The sequence below is a fragment of the Macaca nemestrina genome, chromosome 17 (genome assembly GCF_043159975.1).
Source record: "Macaca nemestrina isolate mMacNem1 chromosome 17, mMacNem.hap1, whole genome shotgun sequence".
Taxonomy (NCBI): Eukaryota; Metazoa; Chordata; class Mammalia; order Primates; family Cercopithecidae; genus Macaca; species Macaca nemestrina.
The window spans coordinates 50,195,157-50,210,513 of record NC_092141.1 but is presented as its reverse complement, the minus strand read 5'-3'; the positions used below and the strand labels follow the sequence as shown (position 1 = coordinate 50,210,513).

Below are 15,357 nucleotides of genomic sequence, written 5' to 3'. Positions count from 1 at the left end.
TTGCCAATTCTACCCAATAGGTGAAGCGGTAAACACAGGTGAAGGGGTAGGCTTAGGGTCAAGAGACCTGTTAGTATTGCTCCTCTGGCTGCTCTCTGTCTTTTTCTATCTAGGATCACACGCATAGACAGAGTTTAAGTACATTTTCCTTAGAGTCGTATAAAAGTTTTAGCTCATTTGCTAACCTATTGGCTAAACTATTTAAACTATGGCCTAAAACTTTAATAAACAAATATATCAAACAGAAAAAACAGGCCGGGTGTGGTGGCTCATGCCTGTAATCCCAGCACTTTGGGAGGCCAAGGCGGGTGGATCACCTGAGGTCAGGAGTTCAAGACCAGCCTGGCCAACATGGTGAAACCCCGACTCTACTAAAAATACAAAAAATTAGCCGGGCGTGATGGCAGGCACCTGTAATCCCAGCTACTCGGGAGGCTGAGGCAGGAGAATAGCTTGAACCTGGGAGGCGGAGGTTGCAGTGAGCTGAGAGAGAGCGCCATTGCAATCCATCCTGGGCAACAAGAGCAAGACTCTGTCTCAAAAAATAATAATAATAATAATAGTAATAATTTAAAAAAATATATATATATACACACAATTCAGTTACAAATGATCATTTATAGGAGAAAAAGGAATTGGATGTAAAGGAAGAAGTCAGGGAGAAAGAGGACAAAGACAAATGGTAAGCAACATACACCCTTCTTATTTCTGTAGTTAGTGGGCTGTTTTCATAGGCCTTCCATATTCCAATAAACACAGTATTTATCCAGCTAATTGGACTATGGAAGTAGTGTTAATCACTGCTTATTTTTCTAAGCATAGGAGGCTTGGCTCTCCTGGTGATAACCATAGCAAACAACCAAAAAGGAACCGGCGCTGGGAACTAGGGAGCAGTGTGGTGAGAGCACTTCTCCAGCTGGAAGAAATCAAGCCAGGAATAGGTCCAGCCCTGGCCAAAGGTTTTCTCCTCATGACATAAGAATATTTAGTGGCAGCTGCAGGCTGATGATTTTCTACTAGATAGGTTGTGATTTTCTCTCTTCAGAAGCAGCATTTCATTTTTCTTGAGAAGGATGAATTTCTTCTATTAAGGAGGAACTTGACTAAGGTGACCTACTTCTGTCTTTACCAAGCAGAGAAGTGAAAAGCAGTTTTACAAGGCTCTTCATTGGGGGTTTCTGTGTTTCTTTCACAGAGATTGAGACAGTGAAATTGGCCCGTTCTGTCTTCAGCAAACTACACGAGATTTGCTGCAGCTGGGTGAAAGACTTCCCCCTCCGCAGGAGACCCCAGCTTTATTATGAGACATCAATCCATGCCATCAAAAACATGCGCAGGAAAATGGAGGACAAACATGTCTGCATTCCTGACTTTAATATGCTCTTCAACCTAGAGGTAAAGGGCACTTCCGGAGAGTCAGTGAGATTTTAAAGACAAAACAAACACCTTCATGGTCCTGTTAGAAAAGGAAAACTTCTGATATATTTCTAATTGTATCTTTGGTAGATTAGAGTAGCGCTAAATGCAAAGTGGCACAAATTTGCAACAGAAAAGGAACTATTTTATGTTCTTTTGAATAGGTAATGCATTCACATGGTTCAAAACTGGGAAAATAAAAATGTCTCTCTTATCCTTGCCTCCCAGGTACTCAGTTCCCTTCCATGGAGGCAAGGTAGTCTTTTGTGTCACTTTCCAGAGCTATTCTATAAACATATAAGCAAAAAAGAAAACGATTAGGCTGGGTGCGGTAGCTCACGCCTATAATCCTAGCACTTTGGAAGGCTGATGCAGGAGGATTGCTTGAGACCAGGAGTTTGAGACCAGCCTGGGTGACAGACATAGTGAGACTGTCTCTTAAAAAAAAAAAAAAAAAAAAAAAAAAATTTTTAAATTACATCTCAATGAAGCTGTTTTGTAAACCAAACCAAAAAACCCAAACTATTTCTATAGTATAATCAAATGGTGTATTAAGTTCTCACATTACTATGTTGCTAAAGCAACACAAACACAAAAGGAAGATTTAAGACTGATGCAGTTTATTTCATGTGATTTTCTTTTTAAAATCTTGGTCTCTGAGATAGGAAAGTAGCTGAAATTATATTTCATGAATCTCTGTATCTGACAAATTGGATCCATATGAGCCTTGGCAGCTTAATAACTATTTTCTTGTTATCTTTTTCTTTTTCTATTAAATGTATTATGTTAATGCAAACAGAAGTAGGTTTGTTTCCTTTGCCTGTCACTTGCCTCTTTTCTTCACTCAGTCCATAACTTAAAAATTACAATGTAGTAATTTATACAAAGCACAATATTTCCTCTATTTAGCAGCTAAATTTAAATTTTAGCTTACTGTCAAGGTCTAATCAGCAATGATGGCAAGTTGGTAATTGGTGCTTATGTTATAAAGATAGATCAACTGATGTCTTTGTTTCTAGTAACATGGCCATGCAAATGTAACCCAGAAGGATTGTGTGATAAACAATCCTTATATCACTATACCTATTTGAAGATTATACTCATATTTAAGGGCATTATTGTTGTTTGTTGACTTGATTAGTTTCTATTTTGCCTCCTAATTTCAAAATTAACCCAGAGGACTTAACTCAGAAAGGAGCACCTTGCTATAGTGAAACAGATTGTGGGAGCAATACGGCAACACATATTTAGAACCTAATAAATTTTCATAGTCTTTGATTTGGTCATTTCACTTTTAATTCTTTATTATGAGAAAACAAATACAGAAAAGTCTTAGGCATATGTTTTGTTTGACATAAATGTTTTTACAACATTGTTTATAATAAATTGAAAATTATCTAAATCATGAAAGGGAATAACTATGATATGCTCATATAAGATGCATATTTTAAGCCATTTTATAACAATGTCTTTAAGTAAATCTTTGTGAGATGAGGAAATGCCAATAATAAAAATGACAGGCCAGGTGCGGTGGCTCACGCCTGTAATCCCAGCACTTTGGGAGGCCGAGGTGGGCGGAGCACGAGGTCAGGAGATCAAGACCATCCTGGCTAACACGGTGAAACCCCATCTCTACTGAAAATACAAAAAATTAGCCGGGCGTGGTGGCGGGCACCTGTAGTCCCAGCTCCTTGGGAAGCTGAGGCAGGAGAATGGTGTGAACCTGTGAGGCGGAGCTTGCAGCGAGCCGAGATCGCACCACCGCACTCCAGCCTGGGTGACAGAGCGAGACCCCGTCTCAAAATATAAAATATAAAATTAAAAAAAAAAAGACAAAAAGTAGGCTATAAAATATCATGCACATTCTGATCCTAATTTCATTTATATATATATGTATGTATATATATAGAGATAGAGAAGACTGGTTATCTGTGTATAGTGGAATTATTGGTGATTTTCCTTTGTTATTAGTCTGAATTGTCATACATTATTGTAATAGGAAAAACATCAGTGAATGTTTTTTGTTTTTTTAAAAAGAAGCTATACATTTTTTATTTTTTAAAGAAATCCATTTGGCTTCCTTTTGTTTCTTCTGGTGCTATTTCGAATTATTTAAAAATGAGTACTGCTTTAGTAGAGATAGAAATACTACCTGTCAGGATTATTTCTTTTTTTTTTTTTTTTTGAGACAGAGTCTCGTTTGCTCTGTCACCAGGCTGGAGTGAAGTGGCGCGATCTCAGCTCACTGCAACCTCCGCCTCCCAGGTTCAAGAGATTCTCCTGCCTCCCGAGTAGCTGGGAGTACAGGCGTGTGCCACCACACCCAGCTAATTTTTGTATTTTTAGTAGAGAAGGGGTTTCACTATGTTGGCCAGGATGGTCTTGATCTCTTGATCTTGTGATCTGCCCGCCTCGGCCTCCCAAAGTGCTGGAATTACAGGTGTGAGCCACCACGCCCAGCCAGTATTATTTCTAGAGAGTTGTTTAATCCTTTCTTAATGGCACTAAAGTTGCTAAATGAACTAATTGTAATGTGTGTGTTAGAGAAAGGTTTCATAATATTTTGGTTACTATTCTATGGACATTTATATTTGATACTTTTGTGAATGTAATATACCCTTTTAAAAGTAACTTTTTCAGCCGGCCGGGCACAGTGGCTCTTGCCTGTAATCCCAGCTACTTGGGAGGCTGAGGCGGGATGATCTTTTGAGCCCAGGAATTCGAAGTTACAATGATCTGTGATCATGCCACTCTACCCTAGCCTGGGTGACAAAGTGAGACCCTGATTCTAAAAATAAATAAATAAAAATAACTTTTTCAAAGTACAGATATACTTGTTATATTAGTAGCCCTTCCAAATCCCCATGAGACAGCAACTCGTCCCTGCCTAACAGATGAGAAAACTACATGATTCGCTTAAGAATCAATGACAGGCCTGGACTCTTCTAAGGCTCTTAGAGCCTAGGAAAAAGAAGTCAAAAGACTTGCAAATGAAAATTATTACATACTGTTTGCCTGAAGGGAGCTCAGGACTCAGTGTGAGTTCAGTGCGTCGCAGATCTTATAAGTGAGACAGATCTGAGATTTAAACACTTGAGCAGATGATAAAGCAGCAAACTGCTTAATTGTTGATGTGGAATCTTATGATTAGGCTTCTTTTGTCAAGACAAAGCACAGAGTTGGAAGATCCTCCTCTGGCAGTTGCCTTTGCAAGGAAACGTGAAACTAAAATCTTAGACCATGGGGTGAGGCAAAGTGGTCAGCCACACAGGGCATTTGAGCATCTGATGTGGTTCAAGTTTGGTAAACTAGTTTAGAGATGCTGTGCTATTTATGGTGAGAATGCAGTGTGACTGGGAATGATTTATGAGGAAGGTATTATGGTTTAGAAGTATGTTTATGCTTTCATATCTTTATATATTTTAAACTTGAATTTAATTGGCCTTGTGTTGGAAGACCAGATATTTTCTATTGTTCTCAGGTTCTAATTTTGCTATTCAAGTACTTTCATTTTGAAAAAAATCACTCAATCTGGAGCTGCTTTTGTTCAGTTCCTTCTCACACCCTACCTATTCCCCCTCCCCCAACTTGTAACAGCAATTTTGAAGCAAATGTACGTGGGTGGTTTCCATGGTACAAGACAACAACTTTCACAGAGAGAGGGCACTTCAGCTTGAACTAATTGGGCATGACGTGTTCCAGTGTTCTGGTGTGTAAACACAGATGCCCTAATATTGTAGGTATTTCAGCAGTTGATCAGGCATGTTAGAGAAGGAAAACATTTAGTCTCATTATTCCAAATGACAAATGCAGTGGAGGAGAAAGGATGGGCAACAATGATGCCAGGAGATTGGTTCATTTGAATCATGCTGTACCCAACTCCCTTAACTGTTCTGTGTTTCCGTTGACAGGACCAGGAAGAACAAGCTTACTTTGCAGTGTTTGATGGCCATGGGGGAGTAGATGCTGCTATTTATGCCTCCATTCACCTCCACGTTAACTTAGTCCACCAGGAGATGTTCCCCCATGATCCTGCTGAGGCCCTGTGCAGGGCCTTCCGGGTCACTGATGAGCGGTTTGTGCAGAAAGCAGCCAGGGAGGTATGCCCCTTTCTCACAAATTCCAGCTAGAAATGCACTAGCTGAGCTCAATTTGGTCTGTGTGGTTAAAGGGCTATTTAGATTTTCTCTTTCTGGGCAGACATTATCCAAACTGTATTCTTGACTCATAGTACTGGATTCTGTTGTAGTTCTAAATCCCTCCTCAGGAATAGTTTCAGGGGGTACAATGATGTACTGTATAGAAACTCTCAAGCTGTAATTTTCTGGATTCATTTCTGTAATAATTGCTGGATTTGGCAGGTGAGTTTCATCTTTCTTTTATTCACCATTGCCTGTCAGGTTCACACCAGGACCATCTCTCTAAGCAGACTCTTGCTGACAAGATCTGGATATGGTGAATAAAACAATGGTCTAAAAAAGAAACAGAAACTGGGATTACTTCCATACATTTGGTTCTAAATGGGTAGGCAGTGTTTTGCTGTGTATCTCTTGAGGGAAAATTCACTTGGAAAGGGTGAATCCTTAAATGATCCTTGAGCTGATTTTTCTCTTAATAAGGGAGAAAAGTCAGAGCTCATGTCCTACATTGTGAAGGTTAATCAGACCTAAGTTTTTTTTACTTTGAATAAATGGCAAGGACTCTATATTAAGGTCTAAAAGTAAAAAAAAAAAATAAAAAAAAAATCTAATTATTGTTCTGGGTATTGGTACATAATTAACTACAGTGTTCTATATTGAATTTTTAACTGGGGGTGAATAGAAAGAAAATAATTTTTAATTTTTAAAAGTAATTACAGAAGTAGATAGACAAAAAATAAGACTCCTGCACTGTGACTTAAAAAAGAGTTAATGTTTAAGTCAAAAAAAAAAAAAAAAAGTTAATTTTTTTTTTTTTTTTTTTGAGATGGAGTCTCGCTTTGTAGCCCAGGCTGGAGTGCAGTGGCGCAATCTCGGCTCACTGCAAGCTCCGCCTCCCGGGTTCACGCCATTCTCCTGCCTCAGCCTCCGAGTAGCTGGGACTATAGGCACCCGTCACCTCGCCTGGCTAATTTTTTGTATTTTTAGTAGAGACGGGGTTTCACCATGTTAGCCAGGATGGTCTCGATCTCCTGACCTCGTGATCCGCCCGCCTCGGCCTCCCAAAGTGTTGGGATTACAGGCGTGAGCCACCGCGCCCGGCACATTAACTCTTTTTTAAAATAGGCTTGAAGAGATCAGGGTAATCATTTAATCCATTTTTTTGATAGCGTAGTTATGCTACAAGCAATAATGGGGCTTGGAATTAATGAAACAATAATTCAGACCTATTTGGTATTAAGAAAGAGAATTATTCTTAATCTCTCCCCTCCCCTAAATTTGGATTAATATGCAAATCCAACAGTAACCAGTAGAGTCCACACAAAGAGGTGGTGCTGGAGAATCAAGCTGCTCTTGACCTCAGAGCTCCCAGTCTCTTGAGGACCTGTGTTCTGCTTGGCTCTGCCTCTCTTGAAGCTGCAGGCTTTTATCATCTGATTTGAGGACAACGGCGGGCCCCTGAGAGGTGACCTGTAATCACCAATATGAAACAAAGAGAATCACTCTGTCTTCTTTATCCTCTATTCTATTCTTTTTCCTCTGTCTTCTCAAAATTGTTTTTTTTTTTTTTTTTTTTTTTTTTTTTTCTGACCATGTTTACCTCATTTGTTTTGTCAATGACCCTGGCGTCTCTCAGTTCTGTCAATAGTTCTGAATAATTTAGGTTTGTCTCAGCAGCCCCTTTTCTCCTTCTTATGCTTCCGTGTGCCGCTAACCACTGGGAAGAAAGCAGCTATTCCTGTTGTGAAGCAGCCCTGCCTCCTGTTCTCTCCAGGGCATATGCACTGAAGTGTGTTTATCATGTGTTCTAGGGGGCTGAGTTTTTGAACATTCTGTGTGGGAAGATATTTTATTGGTGGGTGAGGATTTATAACAAACTTTCCCTATATAGGGGAAATGAGAAGTTGTTTTTCTCATTGGATATAAGAGGCCTTTTACCACCCCTGACGCATTGGTTCTAATTTAGGCCAGGTCCTTAGTAACAGAAAGTCATGCTCATTTGGTGGTGACTCATGTCAAATGGGGATGTCATTTTCGTATAGTAGGATCAAGAGCTTTAAGTACAGTGGTAGCTACTGCGGTGAAATTCCAGGCTGTTAGTTTTTTATGCAATGTTCCAAAAGCAAAGGCCTCTAAAAATACTGTCGGGAGGATATTTTTTAAAGGTATAAGCATCTTAGTACTCCAGGGAACGTAAGCTGTCTCTTGGCTCCTTAGCTTAATTTCCAGAGATTAGAGCATCTGTTGTGTACCAATCATGCTTTATATATCATTTCGTACAGCTAGGACTCTCCCACTGAACAAATACAATGTCAGTAATGAAATGGAGAGCAGAATTTTTACTCTGAGGATTGGTATAGAGGATTTGGTGCTTGACTGGGAGGAAAAATAATTTCAATTCTGTTTTATGTACTAATAGTTACCTGCCCTTGGGCAAGTCACATAACCTGCCATAGTTTTCATATCTGTATTTAAAGTAGAATTAATAATCATCCCTGCACTGCATATCACAGATCAGGTGGACTTATGTGTGTATATATATATAAATACATACATGCATATAAAAATGCATTGAGACAATGAATTATTGTATATGTGTGAAATTCCATTAATAGTATAGCTCCCAGCTGAAAAGCTTATATTAATTATAAATTGCTTCTCAATAAGAATGTTGTATCTATTTCTTTTCACTGAGTCTAGTTTTATTTAAACTATTTTCAGAGCTTAAGATGTGGGACCACAGGAGTGGTGACTTTCATCAGAGGCAACATGCTACATGTGGCCTGGGTGGGTGATTCCCAGGTTATGCTTGTGAGAAAGGGTCAAGCTGTTGAACTAATGAAGCCACACAAACCAGACAGAGAGGTAAGTATGGTCTGTTTTAATAGAGCCCATGCTCTAGTTATTACTTTAGATTTTCTAGTTATTAATTAGGATTCACTTACTATTTATTTATTTTTTTTGAGACGGAGTCTCGCTCTGTTGCTCAGGCTGGAGTGCAATGGCGTGATCTTGGCTCACTGCAACCTCTGCCTCCTGGGTTCAGGCGATTCTCCTGCCTCAGCCGCCTGAGTAGCTGGGACTACAGGCTTGCGCCACCATGCCTGACTAATTTTTATATTTTTAGTAGAGACGGGGTTTCACCATGTTGGCCAGGCTGGTCTTGGACTCCTGACCTCAGGTGATCCATCCGCTTCGGCCTCCCGAAGTGTTGGGATTACAGGCGTAAGCCACCGCACCCGGCCAGGATTCCCTTAATTATTACAGTTATTGCTATTACATCAGCAACTGTGCTCACCCTCCAATGGAGAAACAAGGAGAACCTTTTCATGAGCTGATGAGTATTATATCTGTTGTTTACTGTTAAAGTAAAGGAATAAATCCTGAATCCAGTTATTTGCTTCTTTTTATTGCATTGCTGTTTAGGATGAAAAGCAGCGAATTGAGGCCCTTGGAGGTTGCGTAGTCTGGTTTGGTGCCTGGAGGGTGAATGGAAGTCTGTCAGTCTCCAGAGCTATTGGTAGGAAAAACAAATTTTTGTTTCCCCAAACTGTCCTCTTCTAGCTCATTGTCCTGTATTAACTCTGATACAGGGAACCTGAGATGATAATTTATATTACCAGAATGCTCACTATTCTTTAAAATAATAATTGGATGTCTCTTTTAATTGTTTGATTTAGTTAAACCTGTACATTTATATACTTAAATTCCATTATTGAAAGAGAACTGCCAGGGCGCAGTGACTCACGCCTGTAATCCCAGCACTTTGGGAGGCCGAGGCGGGTGGATCACGAGGTCAGGAGTTTAAGACCAGTCTGGCCAACATAGTGAAACCCCGTCTCTATTAAAAATAGAAAAAATGAGCCGGGCATGGTGGCGGGCACCTGTAATCCCAGCTACTTGGGAGGCTGAGGCAGGAGAATTGCTTGAACCTGGGAGGCGGAGGTTGCAGCTAGTGGAGATCGCACCATTGCACTCCAGCCTTGGTGACCGTGCGAGACTCCGTCTCAAAAAAAAAAAAAACAAAACAAACAAAAAAGAAAGAGAACCATATCAAGAAATGCAGAATTTCCTAGTTTCTATACATTTTAAATTTTATGGAAGCCTTTAAACATTAGTACACAAATCTGCTTCAAACTACAGTTGGGGCAGGCACAGTGGCTCACACCTGTAATCCCAGCATTGTGGGAGGTTGAAGCGGGCAGACCCCTTGAGCCCAGGAGTTCAAGACCAGCCTGGGCAACATAGTAAGACTTCATCTCTTAAAAAACAACAACAACAACAACAAAGGCAGGGCACAGTGGGTCACGCCTGTAATCCCAGCACTTTGGGAGGCCAAGGCGGGCAGATCATGAGGTCAGGAGATGGAGACCATCCTGGCTAACATGGTGAAACCCCGTCTCTACTAAAAATACAAAACATTAGCTGGGTGTGGTGGCGGACGCCTGTAGTCCCAGCTGCTCAGGAGGCTGAGGCAGGAGAATGGTGTGAACCCGGGAGGCAGAGCGTGCAGTGAGTCGAGATCGCGCCACTGCACCCCAGCCTGGGCGACACAGCGAGACTCCATCTCAAAAAAAAAAAGCTGGGCATAGTGGCTTGTGCCTGTAATCCTAGTACACAGGAGGCTGAGGTGGAAGGATTGCTTGAGTCCAGGAGTTTGAGGCTGCAGTGAACCAAGATTGTGCCACTGCACTCCAGCCTGGGCCAAGGGAGAAAGATTCTGTCTTAAAAACAAAAAATGACAGTGTTTCTTATTTCACTGCATTTTGGGTCAAATCAGTATTTTCCAGAGAATGGAAGCCTTTCTCCATATTTTATCCACATTTATTTTGTTTATGCCTCTAAATTATTTCAATGAATTTTAAAATGACATAAATAACAGAATAAGTTGATAGGAAAAACATTGTGCTTTTTATATGAAAACTACTTTCTGTATGTGGAATACAGTCATTTGTCAGATAACCCTGGGGTTTCAAAGAACCGTATATCCCTGGGACTTAAATTTTTCAAAAGAAGGGGAAAGTCAATGAAACTCAGTCTAAAACATAGAGATTAAACAGCTAAGTTGGCTGGACAAAATGCAAGGGTGTTAGTTCAAAGAATTAAGCTATTTCTATCTTTGTCTCACTTTGGGCCCTGGGTTTATTATTTTAGGCTTCATGGCTTAGCTTCACTTCCTATTTTTTAGAAAAAGAATAAATCAATATGTATATCTATATGGGTGATATGTACATTACACGTATACTGCAGCTTTTAATCTCTGCTTCCCTAAACAAATGAAGTAATTAGACTTGGTTGAAATCCACATCTAGTCTCAAAATTTAATCATCACCAAAAAATTCCAGAACCTGAAGAAAATCTGAAAGGATTTAGCTTTCACCACTGATTTGAGTTCCTCCCACTCTTTGGGAAGGTGCTGGCAAGCTGTGAAGTGGCCCAAATATGAGCAGAAAGCTGAAAGAGAAATAGAGAGCTAAAAGAGTCTACAAATACCTCCTGAAAAATTGAGAGTTGGCTTGACCTTAGACTGGAGGGAGTTATTTATTAGGAACTCTAGAATAAGGCCAAAAAGGGGAAATTTCTCATTTCTAAAATATACCCTTCTATGGAATTATTATTATTATTCTTGGTGGGGAAAAGTCTTTATCATGCACATTGTAGGTTTAACAGGACCCAACACCCATCAAATGCTATCCTTGACTGAAAATCACTGAACCAGAGGACTATACTATTTGTGGAACCAATTTACATTAATAATCATTATATGGGTGCTTGAGTGGCCAGTGAATTAGGTTGGCAGCTCAAACCAAACACCTGTCTCGCCTGATCTGACCTGTCTTTGTCAGAGGACTGAGGATCATCTTTAATGCTTGTTACAGAACTAACTTACTAGAGGATACCAGCCTCTTCTTCTAAAAGGTAAAACTAAAGATGGGAAGAATGTCCCTTAATAAGTGACAATCTCAGACAGAAGGCTGGGTGTGGCAGCCAGCACTGTGGGAGGCCAAGGTGGGAGGAATGCTTGAGCCCGGGATTTTGAGACCAACCTGGGCAACATAGTGAGACCTCATCTCTATTTTAATAATAAAAAATAATCTAAGAATGGATAAGGGAGACTTCATACATGGAGTGACTTTTGAGTTGAATGTGGAGGATAATGTGCTGGGAAGGAAATCCCTACACAGGTAGAGAGCATAAATATACAGCGGTTTGAAAGGGCATGGCATGTTTTAGGAAAAACAACAAGTACAGGTTAGAGCAGAGATGGGAGTGGTAAGAGATTAGCAGTGTTGCCAGACTGCGAAGGGCCTTATGTGCAAGGCTAAGTAGTCTGGACTTTACCAGGTGAATATGCAGAGGGGCCACAGGGTCAGATTTGTATTTATAAAGATATTTGTGTGGAAGCTGGGCTAGAGTAGAAACAGGCGGCTGGGAGACATTCATAGAGTTTGTTACAGAGATGAGGAGAGCTAAAAAGGGATATGGAGGAGGGTATCAATTTAACTGATGAGACGGATTGGTAGGTGGGAAAACCTACTAATCAACAAACAATCTGGCACGCGGGAATAGGCAGTAACATAAAGGAGCAAGTGTAGATTTAATTTCTTGGGCAGTTTGATGGTGAAGGGGAGAAAGGAAATAGTGTGGTGGTTTAAGGCAAAAGCTGATTCAGGAAAGGGTTCCCTTTTATTGTTTCTATTTTTAGGATGAGGAGATTTTAGATTTAAGCATGTTTGTAGGAAAAGGAAGACAGCAAGTAGAGGAGAAATTGAAGACGAGAGAGTAGAGAAGCTAGAGTCCTAGGGAGACAGGACCAGCTGCACAGGCTCACTGTTAGGACGCGAAAAGGACACTGCTTACCCCGAGAAAATGGTAGCTGATATGGGGGAATCGCTACAGATTAAACAAAGAGAGTGTGTGTGGCAGGAGTGGGAGGGGAATTGAGAAAATTCAAGCCTGATCAACTTGTCTTTGAAGTAGGAAATTAGGCCATTTACCAAAAAACAGTAGCTTAAGTGGATGAGGAAGTTGAAGAATTTGAGAAAGAATTGGAAACCACATGGAATAAAATAGGGGGCTGCAAAAGGACAAGAAAAAGGACTCCTGGGCAGAGTTCAGCTCTACTCAGGAAAGAAATGATACTTAAAAAATGAAAAGATTTTCAACAGTTTCTCCCCATGAGCCCTTCAGACTTATGATCCAAAGTTGACAGAAGCATGATATGTTTCCTAACATATGGAGAGAGGAGGCTGAAGACAAAAGGATGTTGCCATTTCTACCATGAAATGGATATTCATGCCCTCCTACCAAATTTGGGGGCGAAATGTCATGAATGTGACACCCAACAGTAGAGCAGGTGAAAAGCCAGAACTTTGGCAACATTTTCTCTGTGCAAATCTTTGTATGTTCTGTTCCAAACTAACAGTTGCAGTAGTCTTTTAATTGAAGCACTAAAACAAGATTTTTGGGAACAGTGTGACTCAGATCACATTTATTTTTAGAGGTGGAATTCAGAAAATAATAATGATGATAATCATATAGTCAGGTAGAGTAGGGGATGGGAACTTTAGTAAATTGATGAAGGACACTGAATCCATGTTGGATTTTATTTATTTTTAAATATCTCTTTTAAATTTTTGCATTTTCTGCTTAAATAGATTGAGTTTTGATGAGCTCTAACAGGCTATGGAGGCACCATAGCATAGAAGTGAAGTTGACTAAATCAAAAGCATACTTGGGAAAGATGGTCTTCTTTTTTTTTTTTTTTTTTTTTTGAGACGGAGTCTTGCTCTGTCACCCAGGCTGGAGTGCAGTAGTGCAATCTCGGCTCACTGCAAGCTCCGCCTCCCGGGTTTACGCCATTCTCCTGCCTCAGCCTCCAGAGTAGCTGGGACTACAGGCGCCCGCCACCTCGCCCGGCTAGTTTTTTTTTTTTTTTTTTTTTAGTAGAGACGGAGTTTCACCGTGTTAGCCAGGATGGTCTCGATCTCCTGACCTCGTGATCCGCCCATCTCGGCCTCCCAAAGTGCTGGGATTACAGGCTTGAGCCACCGTGCCCGGCCTTGGAAAGATGGCCTTGACTCCTGTAAGAAATAATCAATGAGGGCTGGGCACGGTGGCTCATGCCTCTAATCCCAGCACTTTGGGAGGCCGAGGTGGACAGATCACAAGGTCAGGAGTTCAAGACCAGCCTGACCAACATGGTGAAACCCCGTGTCTACTAAAAATACAAAAATTAGCTGGGCATGGTGGTGCATGCCTGTAATCCCAGCTACTTGGGAGGCTGAGGCAGGAGAGTCGCTGGAATCCAGGAGGTGGAGGTTGCAGTGAGCTGAGATCGCACCACTGCATTCCAGCCTGGGTGACAGAGCGAGACTCCGTCTCAAAATAAAAAAATAAAAATAATGAATGAATGAATGGAGAAGAGCCTAGATATGAGTAAGATGAGAGGGTTATATGTTTGTGAATGGAAGGAGTGAAATGAACGTTTATAACATCGAAGACTAATTTCTTACCTCATAGATATATTAACCCAGGTAATTATATTAAGTAATTATTTGTTGCTCTGTGTATCTAATCACGCAACCTGCTGGATAGGGCATGTGCCCACACTGGTTCTAGCAGAGTTATCCATAGAGTTCCTAATGAGCTTTCTAGCCTATTTGAGGATTAAACAGAAATGTAAAATGTTGGAAAGAAACTTTTTTTTTTTTTGAGACAGTCTCCCTCTGTCGTCCAGGCTGGAGTGCAATGGTGCAATCTGGGCTCACTGCAACCTCTGCCTCCTGGGCTCAAACGATTCTCTTGCCTCAGCCTCTTGAGTAGTTGGGACTTCACATGCACGCCACCAGGCCTGACTAATTTTTGTATTTTTAGTAGAGACAAGGTTTCACTATGATGGCCAGACTGGCTTCGGACTCCCGACCTCAAGTATCCTCCCGCCTTGGCCTCCCAAAGTGCTGGGATTACAGGCGTGAGCCACTGTGCCTGGCCAACTTTCTTGGGTCAGAGAACCCATACCAGATACTAGAAATAATGAATATATAGTCAGATCACTCAAGTGAGTTTATCTTCATTTTAATCTTCCCTGAGTCAAAAAGTTTGGTTTTAGTGCAATGGAAAGGATAGTAATTGATGAGAGTTGTGTAGGTGACAAATAGAAGAGCTAGGATCTGGACCCAGGCAGTCTGACTCTAGTGCTGGTGTCGTTAACCACTAAGCAGTATGCCACTGCTGTACAGTAAAGCCCTTTGCAAATATCTGGAGTTTAGTTCTTGTTTTTATAATACTATGTAATGATGATTTATGATACCCTACTGTAGGAATTATTGCTCAGTACCCTGTGTTGTTTTGTTTTTATTTTTTGTAAAGAAGTGAATGAGAGGCCAGATGCGGTGACTCACGCCTGTAATCCCAGCACTTTGGGAGGCCAACGCAGGCAGATCAACTGAGATCAGGAGTTCGAGACCAGCCTGGCCAATATGGCGAAACCCCGTCTCTACTAAAAAAACAAAAATTAGCCAGGTGTGGTGGTATACACCTGTAATCCCAGCTACCCAGGAGGCTGAGACAGGAGAACTGCTGGAACCTGGGAGGCAGAGGCTGCAGTGAGCCAAGATTGTGCCACTGCACTCCAGCCTGGGCAACAGAGCAAGACTGTCTCGAAAAAAAAAAAAAAAAAGAAGTGAATGAGAGCCGGGTGTGGTGGCTCATGCCCGTAATTCCAGCACTTTGGGAGGCCAAGGTGGGCAGATGGATCATTTGAGGCCAGGAGTTCAAGACCAGCCTGGGCAAGATAGCG

At 41.1% G+C, this 15,357-nt stretch overlaps 2 protein-coding genes across 3 annotated transcripts in view; one reads left to right on the top strand and one right to left on the bottom strand.

Annotated features, from left to right (window-relative positions):
* Positions 1-15,357, top strand: part of LOC105476835 (protein phosphatase, Mg2+/Mn2+ dependent 1E) — a 223,638-nt gene that overhangs the window by 201,669 nt on the left and 6,612 nt on the right. For both annotated transcript variants that reach the window (XM_011733092.3, XM_071082853.1), the window contains exons 3-6: positions 1,196-1,395; positions 5,328-5,516; positions 8,277-8,420; positions 8,982-9,075. In XM_011733092.3, coding sequence (XP_011731394.2) covers positions 1,196-1,395; positions 5,328-5,516; positions 8,277-8,420; positions 8,982-9,075 — 627 coding nt within the window. The remainder of the gene's footprint in view (positions 1-1,195; positions 1,396-5,327; positions 5,517-8,276; positions 8,421-8,981; positions 9,076-15,357) is intronic.
* LOC105476833 (tripartite motif containing 37) overlaps positions 5,779-15,357 on the bottom strand; it is a 135,852-nt gene continuing 126,273 nt past the window's right edge. The window contains exon 26 of the mRNA XM_011733084.3: positions 5,779-5,888. Within this exon, the coding sequence (XP_011731386.2) occupies positions 5,819-5,888 (70 nt within the window). The 3' untranslated portion in view covers positions 5,779-5,818. The remainder of the gene's footprint in view (positions 5,889-15,357) is intronic.